This window comes from Balaenoptera musculus, chromosome 2 (genome assembly GCF_009873245.2).
Source record: "Balaenoptera musculus isolate JJ_BM4_2016_0621 chromosome 2, mBalMus1.pri.v3, whole genome shotgun sequence".
In the NCBI taxonomy this organism is placed as follows: Eukaryota; Metazoa; Chordata; class Mammalia; order Artiodactyla; family Balaenopteridae; genus Balaenoptera; species Balaenoptera musculus.
The window spans coordinates 35,823,291-35,842,611 of record NC_045786.1 but is presented as its reverse complement, the minus strand read 5'-3'; the positions used below and the strand labels follow the sequence as shown (position 1 = coordinate 35,842,611).

The 19,321-nt window shown below is 43.7% G+C and overlaps 1 protein-coding gene across 4 annotated transcripts in view; it reads right to left on the bottom strand.

The window, feature by feature from the left end:
• Positions 1-11,822, bottom strand: part of BNC1 (basonuclin 1) — a 33,793-nt gene extending 21,971 nt beyond the window's left edge. For 2 of the 4 annotated variants that reach the window (XM_036844268.1, XM_036844272.1), the window contains exon 1: positions 11,387-11,822. In XM_036844268.1, coding sequence (XP_036700163.1) covers positions 11,387-11,395 — 9 coding nt within the window. In that variant the 5' untranslated portion in view covers positions 11,396-11,822. The remainder of the gene's footprint in view (positions 1-11,386) is intronic. The other 2 variants (XM_036844271.1, XM_036844269.1) reach the window with 2 other exon arrangements.
• Positions 11,823-19,321: the final 7,499 nt, after the last annotated feature.

The following is a 19,321-nucleotide window of genomic DNA, read 5'->3' as shown; positions in this document are numbered from 1 at the left end:
TCCAGTGAAATTGTATTCCCATTCTCTCTGTGGCTGCAGAGTTAGACTTCCTGGTTTGGGAAAATGCTTGATTCAAGGATGGGAGGTCTCTACCCCATTGCTCTTTGGAGCTATTCTGCCTCTTAACACACATTTTATACTTCTAACTTCTCTTACTAGAACTGGCTTTTTTTCTTGTTTGTTGCTCCCTACCTTCCCTCCTCTCATTTTCCTCTAACTTCTTACACTTTTCATTAAGTTTTTCATTGTTTTTCTAACATATGCAAAACCACAGAGGTACAACTAGGATTCTGAAAATAGTAACATCATTTGCCAGGTGTCCCAGGACAACTGGAATGAAGGGAGAAGAAAACCCATGAGGTCCTTTTGTGTGAGGTAGCTTATCTGCTGCTGGCAGCACTGGACTGACGCCCACCTGGAGAATTACACACGGACCAGATGTTCATCATGCCTTCACCTTCCATTAGTAGTCTGATAAAATGAAACCAATTTATTTAACAAATCATTTTTTTTGTGGGGGTCGTTGTTTATTTTTAAAGCATCTACCATGTACAGGTAACAGTGGGGAGCCTCAGGGAGACACAAAGATGAGGAACTCCCAGTGTCTGCTCTTGGGGAGCACATGGCTTCATTGGGGAAAAAAATTCAGACACCTTGATTGGTCAAGAATTGCTGAACAAGGACTTCCCTGGTGGCGCAGTGGTTAAGAATCTGCCTGCCTTTGCTGAATGGATACAAAAACAAGACCCATATATATGCTACAAGAGACCCACTTCAGACCTAGGGACATATACAGACTGAAAGTTAGGGGATGGAAAAACATATTCCAAGCAAATGGAAACCAAAAGAAAGCTGGAGTAGCAATACTCGTATCAGATAAAATAGACTTTAAAATAAAGAATGTTACAAGAGACAAAGAAGGAGACTACATAATGATCAAGGGATCAATCCAAGAAGAAGATATAACAATTAAAAATATATATGCACCCAACATAGGAGCACCTCAATACATAAGGCAACTGCTAACAGCTATAAAAGAGGAAATCGACAGTAACACAATAATAGTGGGGGACTTTAACACCTCACTTACACCAATGGACAGATCATCCAAAATGAAAATTAATAAGGAAACACAAGCTTTAAATGACACAATAGACCAGACAGATTTAATTGATATTTATAGGACATTCCATCTAAAAACAGCAGATTACACTTTCTTCTCAAGTGCGCACGGAACATTCTCCAGGATAGATCACATCTTGGGTCACAAATGAAGCCTCAGTAAATTTAAGAAAATTGAAATCATATCAAGCATCTTTTCTGAACACAACGCTATGAGATTAGAAATCAATTACAGGGAAAAAAACGTAAAAAACACAGAACACATGGAGGCTAAACAATACGTTACTAAATAAGCAAGAGATCACTGATGGAGTCAAAGAGGAAATCAAAAAATACCTAGAGACAAATGACAATGAAAATACGATGATCCAAAACCTATGGGATGCAGCAAAAGCAGTTCTAAGAGGGAAGTTTATAGCTATACAAGCCTACCTCAAGAAACAAGAAAAATCTCAAATAAACAATCTAACCTTACACCTAAAGAAACTAGAGAAAGAAGAAGAAACAAAACCCAAAGTTAGCAGAAAGAAAGAAATCATAAAGATGAGAACAGCAATAAATGAAATAGAAACAAAGAAAACAATAGCAAAGATCAATAAAACTAAGATCTGGTTCTTTGAGAAGATAAACAAAATTGATAAACCATTAGCCAGACTCATCAAGAAAAAGAGGGAGAGGACTCAAATCAATAAAATTAGAAATGAAATAGGAGAAGTTACAACTGACACTGCAGAAATACAAAGGATCATGAGAGATTACTACAAGCAACTACATGCCAATAAAAAGGACGAACTGGAAGAAATGGACAAATTCTTAGAAAGGTATAACCTTCCAAGACTGAACCAGCAAGAAACAGAAAATATGAACAGACCAATCACAAGTAATGAAATTGAAACTGTGATTAAAAATCTTCCAACAAACAAAAGTCCAGGACCAGATGGCTTCACAAGTGAATTCTATCAAACATTTAGAGAAGATCTAACACCCATCCTTCTCAAACTCTTCCAAAAAATTGCAGAGGAAGGAACACTCCCAAACTCATTCTATGAGGCCACCATCACCCTGATACCAAAACCAGACAAAAAAAGAAAATTACAGACCAATATCACTGATGAATATAGATGCAAAAATCCTCAACAAAATACTAGCAAACAGAATGCAACAACACATTAAAAGGATCATACACCATGACCAAGTGGGATTTATCTCAGGGATGCAAGGATTCTTCAATATACACAAATCAATCAATGTGATACACCATATTAACAAATTGAAGAAGAAAAACCATATGATCATCTCAATAGATGCAGAAAAAGCTTCTGACAAAATTCAACACCGCTTTATCATAAAAAGTCTCCAGAAAGTGGGCATAGAGGGAACCTACCTCAACATAATAAAGGCCATATACGACCAACCCACAGCAAACATCATTCTCAATGGTGAAAAACTGAAAGCATTTCCTCTAAGATCAGGAACAAGACAAGGATGTCCACTCTCGCCACTATTATTCAACATAGTTTTGGAAGCCCTAGCCATGGTAATCAGAGAAGAAAAAGAAATAAAAGGAATACAAATTGGAAAAGAAGAAGTAAGACTATCACTGTCTGCAGCTGACATGATACTATACATAGAGAATCCTAAAGATGCCACCAGAAAACTACTAGCGCTAATCAATGAATTGGTAAAGTTGCAGGATACAAAATTAATGCACAGAAATGTCTTGCATTCTTATACACTAACAACGAAAGATCAGAAAGAGAAATTAAGGAAACAATCTCATTCACCATTGCAACAAAAAGAATAAAATACCTAGGAATAAACCTACCTAAGGAGGTAAAAGACCTGTACTCAGAAAACTATAAGACACTGATGAAAGAAAACAAAGATGACACAAAAACAGATGGAAAGATATAACATGTTCCTGGATTGGAAGAATCAATATTGTGAAAATGACTATACTACCCAAAGCAATCTACAGATTCAATGCAATCCCTATCAAATTACCAATGGCATTTTTTACGGAACTAGAACACAAAAATCTTAAAATTTGTATGGAGACACAAAAGACCCCGAATAGCCAAAGCAGTCTTGAGGGAAAAAAACGGAGCTGGAGGAATCAAACTCCCTGACTTCAGACTATAATACAAAGCTACAGTAATCAAGACAATATGGTACCAGCACAAAAACAGAAATATAGATCAATGGAACAAGATAGAAAGCCCAGAGATAAACCCACGCACCTACGGTCAACTAATCTATGACAAAGGAGGCAAGGATATACAATGGAGAAAAGACAGTCTCTTCAATAAGTGGTGTTGGGAAAACTGGACAGCTACATGTAAAAGAATGAAATTAGAACACTCCCTAACACCATACACAAAAATAAGCTCAAAATGGATTCGAGACCTAAATGTAAGACCGGACACTATAAAACTCTTAGAAGAAAACATAGGAAGAACACTCTTTGACATAAATCACAGCAAGATCTTTTTTGATCCACCTCCTAGAGTAATGGAAATAAAAACCAAAATAAACAAGTGGGGCCTAATGAAACTTCAAAGCTTTTGCACAGCAAAGGAAACCATAAACAAGATGAAAAGACAACCCTCAGAATGGGAGAAAATATTTGCAAACGAATCAATGGACAAAGGATTAACCTCCATAATATATAAACAGCTCATGCAGCTCAATATTAAAAAAACAAACAACCGAATCCAAAAATGGGTAGAAGACCTAAATAGACATTTCTCCAAAGAAGACATACAGATGGCCAAGAAGCACATGAAAAGCTGCTCAACATCACTAATGATTAGAGAAATGCAAATCAAAACTACAGTGAGGTATCACCTCACACCAGTTAGAATGGGCATCATCGGAAAGTCTACAGACAACAAATGCTGGAGAGGGTGTGGAGAAAGGGAACCCTCTTGCACTGTTGGTGGGAATGTAAATTGATACAGCCACTATGGAGAACAGTATGCAGGTTCCTTAAAAAACTAAAAATAGAATTACCATATGATCCAGCAATCCCACTACTGGGCATATACCCAGAGAACACCATAATTCAAAAAGACACATGCACCCCAATGTTCATTGGAACACTGTTTACAATAGTCAGGTCATGGAAGCAACCTAAATGCCCATCGACAGATGAATGGATAAAGAAGATGTGGTATATATACACAATGGAATATTACTCAGCCATAAAAAGGAATGAAATTGGGTCATTTGTAGAGACATGGATGGATCTAGAGTCTGTCATACAGAGTGAAGTAAGTCAGAAAGAGAAAAACAAACATTGTATATTAACGCATGTATGTGGAACGTAGAAAAATGGTACAGAGGAACTGGTTTGCAGGGCAGAAGTTGAGACACAGATGCAGAGAACAAACGTATGGACACCAAGGGGGGAAAGCGGTGGGGGGTGTGGGTGGTGGTGGGGTGAATTGGGAGATTGGGATTGACATATATACACTGATGTGTATAAAATGGACGACTAGTAAGACCCTGCTGTATAAAAAAATAAATTAAAAAAAATAAAGAAAAAAAGAATCTGCCTGCCAATGCAGGGGACACGGGTTCCAGCCCTGGTCTGGGAAGATCTCACATGACACGGGGCAACTAAGCCTGTGCACCACAAGTACTGAGCCCGCATGCCACAACTACTGAAGCCCCCGCACCTAGAGCCCGTGCTCCACAATAAGAGAAGCCACCGCAATGAGAAGCCCGTGCACTGCAACGAAGACCCAACACAGCCAAAAATAAATAAATAAATAAATATATTTTAAAAAATTGCTGTATTGTATCACAGTCACACAACAAAATACACACTAAAAATTTCATTAAAAAAAAGAATTGCTGAACAGAAAATATGATTTGCTAAAAATTAGTGCGAGTCATTTACTGTATTAAAATCTAGCAATTCATAAGGCAGTTAAAAACAAATGTAAAACTCACTGGCCCCCTTTAGAGGATGCTATGGAACCAAAAAATGTTAAACAAAGGGAAAGAATTAAGCATGTATCCTTTTTCATACAAATTGTACTTCAGGGCAACCAAATCACTGATGAGGCAAAGATTCTCTTTATAGTATTCCAGTAAATAAATAAATGAAGAATTAGAATATCAGCATTCTGCAACTCTTAATGAAAAAGATAACAACTAGGTCAGCTGCCTCTGCATTGGAGGATACATACTACTACATATGGGGTGCTCTTGCCCAAAAAGTTCAAATCTGAATTAGATCAAGCCTTTTTGTATAGGGGATAGAGGAATGTTTAAATGATATCACGAGGAAACAATCACCAAAATCCAGGCTGGGGAGTACTCCCCAAGACAAATGATCCAGCTTTTTCTACAGATAAATTGCAAGGAAAAAAGTAAAATGTAAACCTATAGATCAGTAGACACAATTTATGGACCTTATTTGAATACTGATTTGAACAAACCAATGATAATATAAACTTAAAGGGACAATCAAGGGAATTTGAACACTTTAGAAATTTAATGACATTACATAGTTACTGTTAATTTTTAGATGCTATATGGTATATTGCTTTTCTTAACAAAAGAGCCTTTTATTTTAGAGCTACATATTAAAATATTTATGAATGAATGCTCAGGATTTGCTTCAAAGGAATTTAGTGTTGGTGACGGTGAGGGGAATGGGTAGGGAAAACAGACGAAACAGGATTGGCCCAAAGTTGATCACTGTTGAATCCCCAAGCACGTATCACCAAGCTTCGTTAAACTAGTCCAATTTTGCTTGAAATACTCTATAATAAAAAGTGAAAAAAAAAAAAATCAAGACTCCACCTCTCCCCCAAATTTTAGTTTTGAGTAAGACGGCATAGAGGGAGAGGGCAGTGTTATGCAGAGAGCCCAGAGGAGGCTTTCTCCAGGAAGCAGCAGGCATGCTCTCAGCAGTGCATGCAGGAAATGCCACAGTCCTAGGCGTAAAGAAGGCTCACCCTGTACATGTGTGTCAAGCCCAGGAGGCTGGGCCACAGAGCACAGATTTCTGTCATGGGCAACAAGAGCCGACCGAGAAAGGCCAAAAGGGGGGGGGGTGCTGTCCAGATGGGCAGCCATGAGTCTCTCTCTTGGGTTCATGGAACCATCAGCGTTCTGAACAATGGGAAGACACCGTTTATCATGAGCACGGTTGAAAGAGGGGATCCTGGGAAGGCTCAGAAACCAGGCAGGTAGCATTTGCAACATAAAAATGACACTAAAGGAGAACTGACAGAATCTGGTTTCTCACTGCAAGGATGGGGATGAAAAGAGGCCGGTCAAAGAAGAGTGAGAGGGTGGAGAAGGGTCTGGTAGAGAAACGGCAGATGGGAGGTAGAACTCAGGGAACAGATGTTGGGCCAAGTCTACCTGTTAGTAGAAAGTATGCATGAGGCACTTGTAGTATTTTCCCTTGCCGTTTAGTTCAAAGAGGGAGATGGGGAAAATACCTGTTCCTTTGATCTCTATAAATCAAAGTATAAACTCTGTGCCAAAATAATTTAACAGCTGTGCCTTTTTCCTTAAAATTATTAGTTCTAAAAACAGAAAATATAAGAAGTAGAAAAATTTGTGAGTCTTACCTTAGAAACCAAACCAAATATTTCTTCTTAAAAAAACTAACAACAACAACAAAAAACTATACAGGTATATAAATGATACGGAGACATTTTTTTTCCTTTATAACCTAAGTTTCAGAGACCTCAGTTGTAATCTTCAGAAAACTTTGACAACAAAAAACAAAAGGACATTAACGTGCATGTAGGGAACTTCTGGACACAACAGTCAGCCTAAGGAAAAAAATAAAAACCAAAACAAAAAAAGACATTTACACTTCAGGATAATTTCAACTATACAAACAATGCAACTTCACCATTGCTGCTGATGTAAAATAACGATGACATTATGAACATCGCTAAGTAAAATTTTGCCAATATTTCTTTTAGGGACTTAGGGAGAACTAGATTTTAAAAATGAAGTGTAAAAAAACCCCTAGATTTTCCAATTGAAATTTTTAAAAAGAAAAGATCAGACTTACTTATGACATCCTGATCACTGTCTTAACAGTCAGCATGGTATATCGTGAAACAGAGTTGTCTGTATAAAAATTTTATCCTCATAATGAATAACGAAAGAAATAATCAGAGGGCTACAGAGCAAGGACAATGCTTCTGGAAGCTAATGTAGAGCTGGAAAATAATTTTGATATTTGCTAGCATGTACTGAAGGATCACACAAATAATGTGTAAGAGGAGACAAACCAATACAACTCTATGAAAAAAGTTAGCAGCCTGAATTAACTTTACCTGAGACAACCATTTCCCTCCACATAGGCTGTTTGGACCTGGCCTTCACAACATTTTATTTGTCCATCTCTCTTTTCTCTCACATTAGCTGAGTGAAATTATCAACCCCCAAGGCAGCGTCCTCCTGTGATTTGTTAGGCTGGTTTATAATAATGAGTCCATGTGTAGACAGGAACAGTGATAGCTGGTTTGCTTATTTGTGCGAAGTTTGAGAAGGCCCCAAGTTGGACCCTGGTGAAGCAGGTCTGCTCTGTTTAGACCCACCCTTTTTGGATAAAATAGGCGTGTGTCTGAGTAGAGAAATGGAGCTGCACCGGAATCGTGGAATTTCCAGAATTAGGAAAAAGGGCTTCAAAGAATGACAAGATAAGAGGAAATAAGGTTTTCAGGTGGAAACCGATTTAAAAGGGAAAAAAAACCCCAAAAAACAACCCTTTCCAGATGCTCCTTCTGTGCAGAATCAGTTAGCTTTAATATCTCTCAGATAAGTCATCAAAAATAAAATATCTAAATAAATAAAATTTAAAAATCTACAGAATACTCAGAATAAAGTAATTTAGAAAATTTATTGACTCTAGCACTGAGATTTCACCTTAGCTAAGATATTTCTAGTTCTTTTTTTTTTTTTAACATCTTTATTGGAGTATAATTGCTTTACAATGGTGTGTTAGTTTCTGCTTTATAACAAAGTGAATCAGTTATACATATACATATGTTCCCATATCTCTTCCCTCTTGCGTCTCCCTCCCTCCCACCCTCCCTATCCCACCCCTCTAGGTGGTCACAAAGCACCGAGCTGATCTCCCTGTGCTATGAGGCTGCTTCCCACTAGCTATCTATTTTACGTTTGGTAGTGTACATATGTCCATGCCACTCTCTCACTTTGTCGCATCTAGTTCTTTTTAAACAGGACTGTTTCTGACAAAAGTAACTCATTCTAAATGATGTCTGTAGAGGTGAAAATTCACCCTGGGGTAAAGCATGCTCCTCCTGCAAGTAATTTACCTTGTGGAACCTTCAGGGCAACTCTTTAATGGCCACTGTCAAAACAACTTCTAAAGCCATACACAAAAGCTAAAAGACACTTATGCCCCTCACCCCATATGCTGTGGTTTAATTTTACTGACAAACTAAACTTTTAAAATGTTTTCCCATTTATATTTGTCCACAGGCATTCAGAAATAATAAGTGTATGCTTAAAGGACAATTATTACTTGTTCCACAGGGAAACCGATATGGCTTTTCTCACCCAATGGGTTGGTTCGTCCTTCTTTCCAAGCTGATGCTTCTGAGGTACAGAATACGGGCATGGGCTTGGGACGCAGGCCTAACTGATCCATGGGAGAGGCATGAAAATTAAAATAAAATAAAGATAACCCTCTATGTAAACTTTATGCTTCCATTGCAATTACTCCATTTTCGTTAATATTTCTAGTGTGAATTATAACCAGAGCAAACAGATCATCGTTCCACATCCCAGTAGATGTCAACAGCCAAATAACCACTTCAAACTAACCACTCTCTCTGTCTGACTGAAGAAAGGGCACACCGCTAAATCCTTACTATTCTGAAGGGAATAGGAACTATGGGTACAGGTGATATTCCAAATTAAATTATGCAGATGTCTGAACATATTTATGAGTTCCCAGAGTATGAGCAGTACTTATTCTAAGATTTCACCACCTCTTCTTAGCATTTAACTATAACAGAACATGTTCAACCAACAGTTGAGGTGAAATGGTAATACTTTCTTGGGGAAATTAAAGTTAGCAAACTTATTAGATGAGAAATCAAATAATGACTCTTATTCTTTTAGGTATGACAAAAAAGATAAAGCTATTTATCAAAATTTATTTGAGCAAAAGTGGTGGCTATCTTTTCACACCTATTTAAAGCAAAAATCAAATCCTGGACAATCTGTAACATTTGAAGTAATGCTCTTTTACATCATGCACAAAGTTTTTATTTTGACGTATTCAATTTTAATGAAATTTTAGTAATATATATCAACAGATTTGGGGACAGCTGAGAAGCCAGTATATTTATCACTGAACAAAAGTTTTAACACGTAAGCACGTATTTGCAAAAAACAATCTAAGAAATCTTATGAAAAGATCCCATGAAATCCAATATCAAATTAAAACAGCAAGGAATAAAAGGACACCAGAAAAAAAAAATTATCTGCTAAATGCTGTTTTTCAATTCACTTACTGTCCAGCCAAAATCTTTGTTGCTTTGATGAGAAGAATATATTTTTTAAAAATTGTTGCTAGATCTGCTCTATGGGACACACACACACACACACACACACACACACACACACACACACAAACACACTGACAGGGATTCCCAGGACACCAGTGGGGCCTCTTTTAGGCCCCTTAAGTGTTAACAGCAGAGGCCTGGCTGCGACCAGGCGCGTCTGGCCCGATTTAAATGCCCTGTCTTCAGAGGACTGCGCTGAGCATGGCCATAAAACTAGGGGACATTACTGAACCTTAGAGTGTCTGATCCTCCCCCCAACAATACACACAACTTTACTCATACAATTAAGGCTGCTAGTTGGCATTCCATTTAACTGTCAAAGTCAGACCGGTGGCAGCCCCGCAGCCACAAAGAGATGCCTTAAATGAGAAGAACATGTTTCTACACCGCATTTAAGAAAGTTTGGCTCCGAGCTATGCACTGATTAATATCAGATCTCCTCCTTCATTCTCTGCTCGACAATCTTGTCACATCTGGCTGACAAATCCTTAGGAGGTTATGCAAAACCAGGCGGCCGGTGGGGCTCGGGGTCTGGCCCGCGGCGCCCGAGGGGCAGCGGGGACCACGCCGCGGCCTCCTCCTCTGCCCTCGGGCACCCCCCACCCCCGGTCCCCTGCCCCGCCGCCCGGTCGGCAGCGGGGAACCCGCCTGGGCGCTCGGGTGGCGAGCGAGCGCGGCGCCCCCGGGCCGGGAAGCCGAGGGCGGCCGGGGTTCAACACCCGCGACGCGGGACCAGCCGCCCCGGCGCTTGCAGGCGATGCCGAGTGCGGCGTGGGCACCGCCGCCGGCTCCGCAGCCCGGTCCAGCCCTGTCACCTGCAGGCTGCCCGTCCCCAAGTAGCCAGAGCCCACTGTGTCTGGCTTGGACGTGGAAACCCTCGAGCCTGACCGCGATTCCCGGGGCTGCCTGAACCAGGGGGGAAACACCTCGCGCTGAACTGTTCCGCGCCCCCGGCAGGTCAGCTGTAACCTTTATAAAAACCTGACCTTGCACCCTCGAATCTATCCTGTCCCGGAAGCTTCCTGACCCGACCTGTCTGCGTCTTCATTTGCAGTTTTGTACAAAAGATTTGTAGACAACCCCTCCCCCCCGCCCCGGACAGGAGGCCCCGTCACTGTCCCTCGCCCGGCTCCGCAGTTCTCCGAGTGACCGAAGGCTACCGCACGCTTAATTCTCCGGAAACAAAATCCAGGTTTAAAAAAAAAAAAAAAAGGCCACTTTAAAAATCAGCTGCTTAATTAATTCTGAGGTAAAAGCGGTTGAAACAGTCCCAATGTCCTTGGACCGAAAGCCGAGGTGCTGAGGGGGCGGGAAGAAGTGCGGAAGGCGGCCGCCCAGTCTCTCCCGACCCCGCACTTTCGACGCGCCGGGGCTGCCCCGGGGACGCCGGGGACCCGCCCCCGCCCGCCAACCCGGGTCGCTCACCCAGAGCGCGTCGGGCTGTTCCGGGACGTCGGGCGGCGACGGGTCCGAGCGCCCCCACGGGCCCTCCCCGCCGCAGAGACGCTCCCTCACGCCCTGCCTCAGGGAAGGACCGCGCCGCCGCCGCGCAGGTGGCCCTCGGGGAGATGGCCCCTAGCGCACCCCAGAGTACCGACCTGCCCGGGGTCCGAGCGGCGTCCCCGGCTGCCCCGCCCTGCGCGCTGAGGGGGCCCCGCGCCTGGGGAGGGCGCCACGCTTACCTCGGCCATCCTGCGGCCGCTGCAGTGCCGGGGCTACCGGCGCGTGTCCCCGGCTCGGGCCGCCCCGCGTCCGCCTCGGCTCGGCGGGCGCCGCCGCATCCAACCTCCGGCCGTCGGGGCCCGCCGCGGCGAAGTGGGTGGCTCCCCGTGCGCCCAGGCCGCCCGGCGCGGTGGCCGCCCCCGCCCTCCGGAGCGCCGCGCACCGCGTGTGCCCGCACGCCCGCCCCCTGCGCCCCGGGGGGGCGCCCCTCCTCCTCTCCCCTCCCCCTCCTCCCGGGCTGCTGAGTCGCCCGAGGCTCGGGCGCTGCTGCGCCGCCCGGGAAGCCGCCTCCTGCTCCCGCGGCCCACTAACGCGCTAAATCGATGCAGCTGATGCGAGGCCGTGGCCCCCGCAGACAGCGGAGACCTAGCCGGCGGCCGGTGAGGAGGTGTCTGCCCCCGCTGGGCTTGAAGGCACTTGTCGGTAAAGACACAGACGTGTCGGTGTTTGCCTGTCCCGGGGAAGGGCGAAATGCTCTGAAGTTCTCTGGCTCCCATGTCGGGGGATGATTCTGCCGCCCTGCCTGCTCCGGGGCGCCCTCGGGTCCCACCGCGGCCAAGAAGAGGGCTGTGCCACCCTCGTCACCAGAAACATTATTTCCAGAGGAAGTGTGGGGACGTGTCCCAGGATGTGGAGAAAGGGGGGCGCCAGGAAGTTTTATTACGAACTCCAACAGGCATCCCCGCTTCCCTTCTGTGGTCTAAGGAGTTACAGTCTCAGCTTTACCACTTTCCTGGGACAAGTCTTTGCTCCCTGAGCCTCAATTGCTTCTGTGGTAAAATGGGATTAAGTTTTCACCTCTCTTATTGGGTAGTAAGGACGAAATGAAATTAAATGTCCTGGAAAACCAAACAGGAGCTTGGCCGCCATGAGCAGATGGGGAGGGGGCCTGCCGGGAGAACCGGTTTCCTGTCCTGGGGACAGGGGATGCTTCACCCCTAGGAGCTGACAGAGATGGCCCACAGCTGCTGAAGCAGGACCCAGCTTTTCTTCTGCCCCGCCCTGGGGCAGACACAGAACCTGAGGAGAGTCAGGCCTTCTCTCCCTTTTCAGGTCCCTAAAAGGATTCTCTGAAGGCTGGATTTGGGGGAATCCTACTTCCTTGTCCCCCAAGTTATCCCACCTACCTTGATGCTAGTGGAGGTCCTTGGAGGGAAACAAAACCCTTGCACATTGTGGAAAAAGATGTGAGATGAAAGGGGAAAAGAAGCGAGTTGCACTCATTCAGACGGAGGGTACTGGTCCTGGCTCTGAACGGCGCAGGCCTCTGAATGGAAGAGGAGGGAAAGGAGCGACCATGGTGCGTGTGGAAGAAAGTATCTGGGCTTCATGGGGTCCAGAGAGCCCCTGCTGCCTGTGCCCCGCAGGCTGGACACACATAGCTGGCGTTCTGGCCATGTCCTGGGTCTGCAGTGTGGTGCCCTTCCTTGCAGGTAGGAGGTTGCCTGGCCTCATGTGATGGACTCTGCCCTCCCTGCCTTACAGGTGTTGGCAAGATGCATTTTCTCACATGGCTGACTTTATTATGAAGCTTTGCTTTGTGAATTCCAAACCTAAACTGCTTACCTTCCGTTTGTGTCCTCCTCCTTCCCACTCCCAGCATTTCGACCTTTCTTCTTGCTGCTCTTCTCTGCTTGTTATAACACAGTGCATCCTTCAAGACCTTTCTCAAATGTCACCGCTTCTCAGAAGCCCTCCCTGATCCACCAACCCTCCACTCTGTGTGCTTTTGTCCTCTTCTGACCCCCAAGCACTTGTATCTGCCTCTCTTATTGTGCTTATTACATTCTCTAGCCTGGTTGTGATGTGTCCTTGTCTTAACTTCTTTGGTCATTACTCATCTTAGTGGCTTCTGTGTTATGAGTTGCTGCAGCAGACAAAGCTCAGGTTTTTTTGTTTTTTTAAAATTTTATTTATTTATTTATTTATTTATTTTTGGCTGTGTTGGGTCTTCGTTTTTGTGCGAGGGCTTTCTCTAGCTGCGGCAAGCGGGGGCCACTCTTCATCGCGGTGCGCGGGCCTCTCACTCTCGCGGCCTCTCGTTGCGGAGCACAGGCTCCAGACGCGCAGGCTCAGTGGTTGTGGCTCACGGGCCCAGTTGCTCCGCGGCATGTGGGACCTTCCCAGACCAGGGCTCAAACCCGTGTCTCCTGCATTGGCAGGCAGACTCTCAACCACTGCGCCACCAGGGAAGCCCAAAGCTCAGGTTTTGAAGTTAGAATGGCTTGGGTGTAGCTGGTTCACGCAATTGGAAACTGAGAAAGTCAGCTTTCTAGGCCTCATACTGTCCTCATCTTTAAAAGTAGGTATGAAGCCCTGTTTCTGGCTAGATTGGTAGAGCTAAATAAGATAGTTTCTGTTCTGCAAACGCTGTTCTCCTTCCTTTCTCCTGCACATAAAACTGATTTTGTAATTAATTTAAATTTGTTACCAGAGGAGTCCTTGGTTGCAGTATTAGTGAATAGCCATATATGCTTATTATAAATACACTGAAATGTCTAAGACCCAGACAATGGCCCAATTAAATACCTTTAATCTGTCTGATTGATGGTTTTTGTCAGTATCTTTGTGTTTGTGGCAACTGAATTATATTTTAGTAAAACTTTTCACTAGCAACAAATATCAGGATCAACCTGTTTAACTCTGTTTTTGGTTACAGACAAGGAGGAGTTTTGGCAATACACGATTTGAAAACGTGAAAATAGGCCACCTCTCCCAAGACACACCATTGGGATCCACATACACATTTCTTCAAATATGACAGTTTGGACCCCCATATATGGAATCAGTAGGACTAGATGAAAATTGCTAATTAATCTTCTGTAGGTTCATTTAGAATCATACCTGATAAATATGACTCCTGAAATCAGTCCTCATATTTATTCCCAGATTTGATGGGCTTCTCTGCCACTCCTTGGAAACATGTAAGCAGAACCTGGGACGGAGAAACCATCCTTGAATATAGAAAAGAATGTGGCACCGGCTGGGTAAAGATCATCCAGATCACGCTTCTGTTCTCCTACTGGTCAGTAATGGGACCTGGGCATGACTTTCCTGTCTCTAGGCCTCAGCTTCTTCATCTGGCAAGTGGGGCATCCTGAGGGCCTACCCTGTTCTCACAGTCCTCCCTTTTTGCTTCTGTGTGCTTCTGTGCTTCCACCTTGCCATTTTTCTTTTGTGTCCAATTTTTTGTTGTAGCAAGCACGAAAAACAATGTCTTCACTGATACCAGGAATTAAAAAAACCTTTATTAAAAAGGGTAAAAGTGGGCTTCCCTGGTGGTGCAGTGGTTGAGAATCTGCCTGCTAATGCAGGGGACACGAGTTCGAGCCCTGGTCTGGGAAGATTCCACATGCCGCAGAGCAGCTGGGCCCCTGAGCCACAATTACTGAGCCTGCGCATCTGGAGCCTGTGCTCCGCAACAAGAGAGGCCGCGATAGTGAGAGGCCCGCGCACCGCGATGAAGAGTGGCCCCCACTTGCCACAACTAGAGAAAGCCCTCGCACAGAAACGAAGACCCAACACAGCCATAAATAAATAAATAAATAAATTTTAAAAAAGCAGTCACCCATTCACTTTAAAAAAAAAAAAAAAAAAAAAAAAAAAGGGTAAAAGTCGAGAAGGCACAAAATAAGAAAATCCCTGTGACCTGTTCTTATGGAGGCATGAAGCAGCTCTTCTTAAATGAGAGACTTGGTTGGGTTGCTGCCTCCCTGAGTGAGGCCTTTCCTGAGATGGGTGTGCTGAGATTGTCCATCCTGAGAACCACTGGTGTATACTGAGGGGTGGGGCAGGTTGAGTCAGGGGAAGCAGGCCAGGTGGGGGTTGTGTGAACTGAGAGCCAGTGCATGTGTGAGGTGATCAGTTGTTGTTCTGCTTGTCATCAGCTGGGAATGTGGGCTCACTTTTGCCAGATTTCCTGAGTTTTCAAGAGAAGCTGGAAATATTCTGATATTTAAAAGTTGGCAACTAATTCAAATTTTTGATAAATATGGTGTGAGTCAAACAAAATATGTTTTTGGGCTGAATCTGGCCTATGTGCTGTTCATTTGCACCCTCTGCTGTATACAGGGATGTCTTCTTGAGGCCTGGGCTTGTAGTATATAGTAGGTGTGCAGTAAACATTTGTAGAGTGAATATGACTCCTGGTGGCGAATGGCTCACAGCCCGCCTAACCTTTAAATGGAATTCTCAGAAGCCACACAGAGACGAGTAACAACCTTTGTGTGTTGGATTCAGAGCCCACTAATGGGCTGGTAAACATCTATAATATTTATACCCTGATAAGTCTCCGTCTAGTTGTTAATAGTTCTGTGAAATTCAGAATAGCTTCTCGTTGGGAAACTAATTCTCACAAGAAAATTTTTCCCCAGTGGGGACAAATGAACTTGAAAAAAAATTTTTTTTAATTAAAAAAGGGTATTTTTAATCATGGGATCATCGTGTTAAAAAGGGAAAAAAAAACCCCACCTTTACCTATGGAGGTTTGGGCACCACTGATGGGAACAGCATATTGGAGCAGGGGAGGTGGGTAGCTGTCTCCCTTCTGAGCTTACCAGTGGCCCGGAGGAGGAGCTAGCCCTGGGGCAGTTGGCAGGAGGCTGTGTTGAGGGCCAAAGGGGCAGGACAGGGAAAGGCTTTTGACATGGCAGCGTGGGCAGAGAGCTGTGGCCCTGTCGAAAGTCTTCTGAGGTGGCCTCACTTGAGTCTTCCACATTCCTCTGAGGACGGTGCCGGGAAACACTGGAAGACAAGAGTCACATTTGTTCCGTCCCCTCCCAGCCCAGACACAGACACCTGGCAGGTCTGGGCACATCTGTGGCTCAGCTCAGCATTGGAGCCTGACTAAGCCGCGTTGAGGCCAAACTGCACGCTCCCCCTCCCCAGCTGCCTGCTGGGGGGCAGGCTGGCCTGCCACAGGCCTGGCCCAGGTGTCGCAACTTCTTTCCTCTAGCCCCTGGGCTGCTCCCTATTGAGAGGAAGGAGATGAGGCCATTCCAGAGGTGGCACAGGGTTTTGGTGGCAGAAAACTGTTCCTGTTTCTCCACCTCTCACACAAGGTCAGGAATTGAGGGGACCAAAATGCCCTGAAGGTCCTGCTACACCAAGGGGAATGCACTGTGTCTTGCATTTGGGGTTTTGGTAGCCAAGACTGCCAGATCTCAAGGAGGGGATGTCAGTAAGGAAGAGTGATAAATACTGTTGTAAATTCCACCCTGCAAACAAACCCAGGCCCGATTCTAAACTGCTTCCCTGAGTGTGTCTGACAGTGATGCAGTTTGTGAGCATCCGTGGCATGCTCTGCAATCAGGAAAGAATATTCATTTCTGACGTGGACAGACTGAAGGCTTATGATGGTTCTTTCAAGTGTAATGTTTGGAGAAAACATTGCAAGTTTGGCTACCATTGTTTTGATATGTCTGGGATGCGTGAAGTTAGCGTCTCATTTATTCTGTCCTCCATGGCCATTAAACAATCAATGACGGTCACAAGAAGGCTGTGGCCTGCCTTCCAAACAGCTCATCCTCTCTTCACCAAGGCAGTGGAAAGAAAATATCGCAGGTGGACTCCTCCCTGGACACTTTATTTAGTACTACAATTGCAACTCTGAACTCAAGGAGCTCTATTTCTATGTAAAGTGTAGAAGAAATACTTAGTTGTTGAAAATCCCTTAGACTGGCACTTTGCATATTGAGTCGATGAATTTGGAGTGGATTTTATCAGGACAGGACAGTTTTGGGAGGCGGGTGAACATGTGTCAGAAGAAAACTTTTAAGGTTCATTTTACCTTGGAACATGGCATCTTCTGCAAATTTAACAACCTATTATTCAAGTTGAAGGAGAGAATATTTGGGTTACTATAACTGAGAATTCCAAGCTAGGTCATATTGCTTTTGGAAATTGGGAAGAAAGGGTTAGGGAAGATGGACTGTAGGATGGACTTTAAATCATTCTCAATTACTAACTGATAGCAAACTTTTAAAATATTTCTTTGGGAGTTTCAGTGTATTCTTAAGGGAAAAGAGAGCTATGAAAAAACAAACTTAGAGTTATGCATTTTATGATTTTGAAAAAGTAAAACCATCTTTAAATTTGATTTATCAAATTTAGAGGAAATAGATTCCTCTTTACAGCCCTCATTTCTGATACTGAATAAAAATTAATTAGTAATCCAGAGTCTAGGCATGAAAAAGGATTGCAGCAGATACTATGCTATGATTGCCTCCTCAACCTCCATTTCATTCCTTCTAAAGCATGTCGCAACCATTTCTTCTTGGTGGGTACCCAACCCCAATCCCACAGGTAATTGGTTCAGGTAACCCAATCACAGGGTTTTTCCTGGTCCCAGGGATTGGTTCCAGGGTAGTCCAATGAGCTCAAAGCTCAGAACTTTTGTTTGATGGTCATAGGAAGCCAAGTTCTTCTTTCCCCATAGGCATGAAGAAGGAGACATGTAATCCCCGATGTTACCTGCAGCTTGAGTAGAGTTGAGAGAATTGTAGGGAAATTCAACTGAAGCTTTGATCAAACCATGCGTGAAGCCTTCAGCCTTTTTAGATTTGTGAACAATTAAATCATTTTTATAATTTAAGTCAATTTGAGATTTTTTCCCCCTTATTTTCAATGGAAAGCTTCTCAGCTGATATAGATTTTTTTTTTATAAATTTATTTATTTATTTAATTTATTTATTTTTGGCTGGGTTGGGTCTCTGTTGCTGTGCGCAGACTTTCTCTAGTTGTGGCGAACGGGGGCTACTCTTTGTGGCGGTGCGAGGGCTTCTCATTGCAGTGGCTTCTCTTGTTGAGGAGCACAGGCTCTAGGCGTGTGGGCTTCAGTAGTTGTGGCACATGGGCTCAGTAGTTGTGACTCGCAGGCTCTAGAGCACAGGCTCAGTAGTTGTGGTACACGGACCCAGTTGCTCCGCGGTATTACATTCAGTTTTACTGGAAGATTATTCTGGGATAAAGGATAAATGAAATACCAAGTGCCCTATGTTGATAACAGTCTTTGTTCATTCTTTCACTCTTACATGACCTTGGTAATAGACGATTAGGAGAGAATCTCTGAACACAGGCCCTCAATCCACAGACCCTGGGCAAGTGAGGAGATCCTTCTAATTAAAGCACATTGATGCTGTTGTCATGATTATCTCCTTGATCTTAAGTAAAATATTTTCCAGAAATGCACTGACCACATACTTTAATTATTTTTTTAATTTTAAATTTTATTTATTTATTTTGGCTGTGCTAGGTCTTAGTTGTGGCACGCAGGATCTTTGTGGCAGCATGAGGAATCTTTAGTTGCGGCATGTGAACTGTTAGTTGTGACATGCATGTGGGATCTAGTTCCCTGACCAGGGGTTGAACCCCGGCCCCCTGCATTGGGAGCACAGAGTCTTAGCCACTGGACCACCAGGGAAGTCCACACATACTTTAATTTTTGAAGAGACTTTTCTTCTTGGCTTTTGAGATTCGGAGGGTAGGGACTGTTGACTTTTACCGTTCTAGAACAGTGCTCTTCTGTATGCAGTCGGTGCTTCTTAAATATGGGCTTACCTATAAAATGTATATATGAAGAGATTTAAAAACACATTCCTGACTTGTAGCTTCTTAAAAGTACCTTCTTGTAAATGGCATAATTGAAGTCTTCTAAAATGTAATTGCCAACTGTACTTGGGAATCCACTTTGTCAAACTGTGGCTTCTAACACCTTGTGTCTGACACCAAATCAGTTTTGATACCGACGTTTCCCAGAGGGGTGGCTTTAAATCCTCAAGTTACAACACAAGTTTTAACAGGCCAGTTTTGTCTGTTACCAGGAGTTTAGTAATTAACAAAATGCCCAGGTACTAATGGTTTATCAAAAGGTGAGTCAGTAAGTAAGAGACATTATA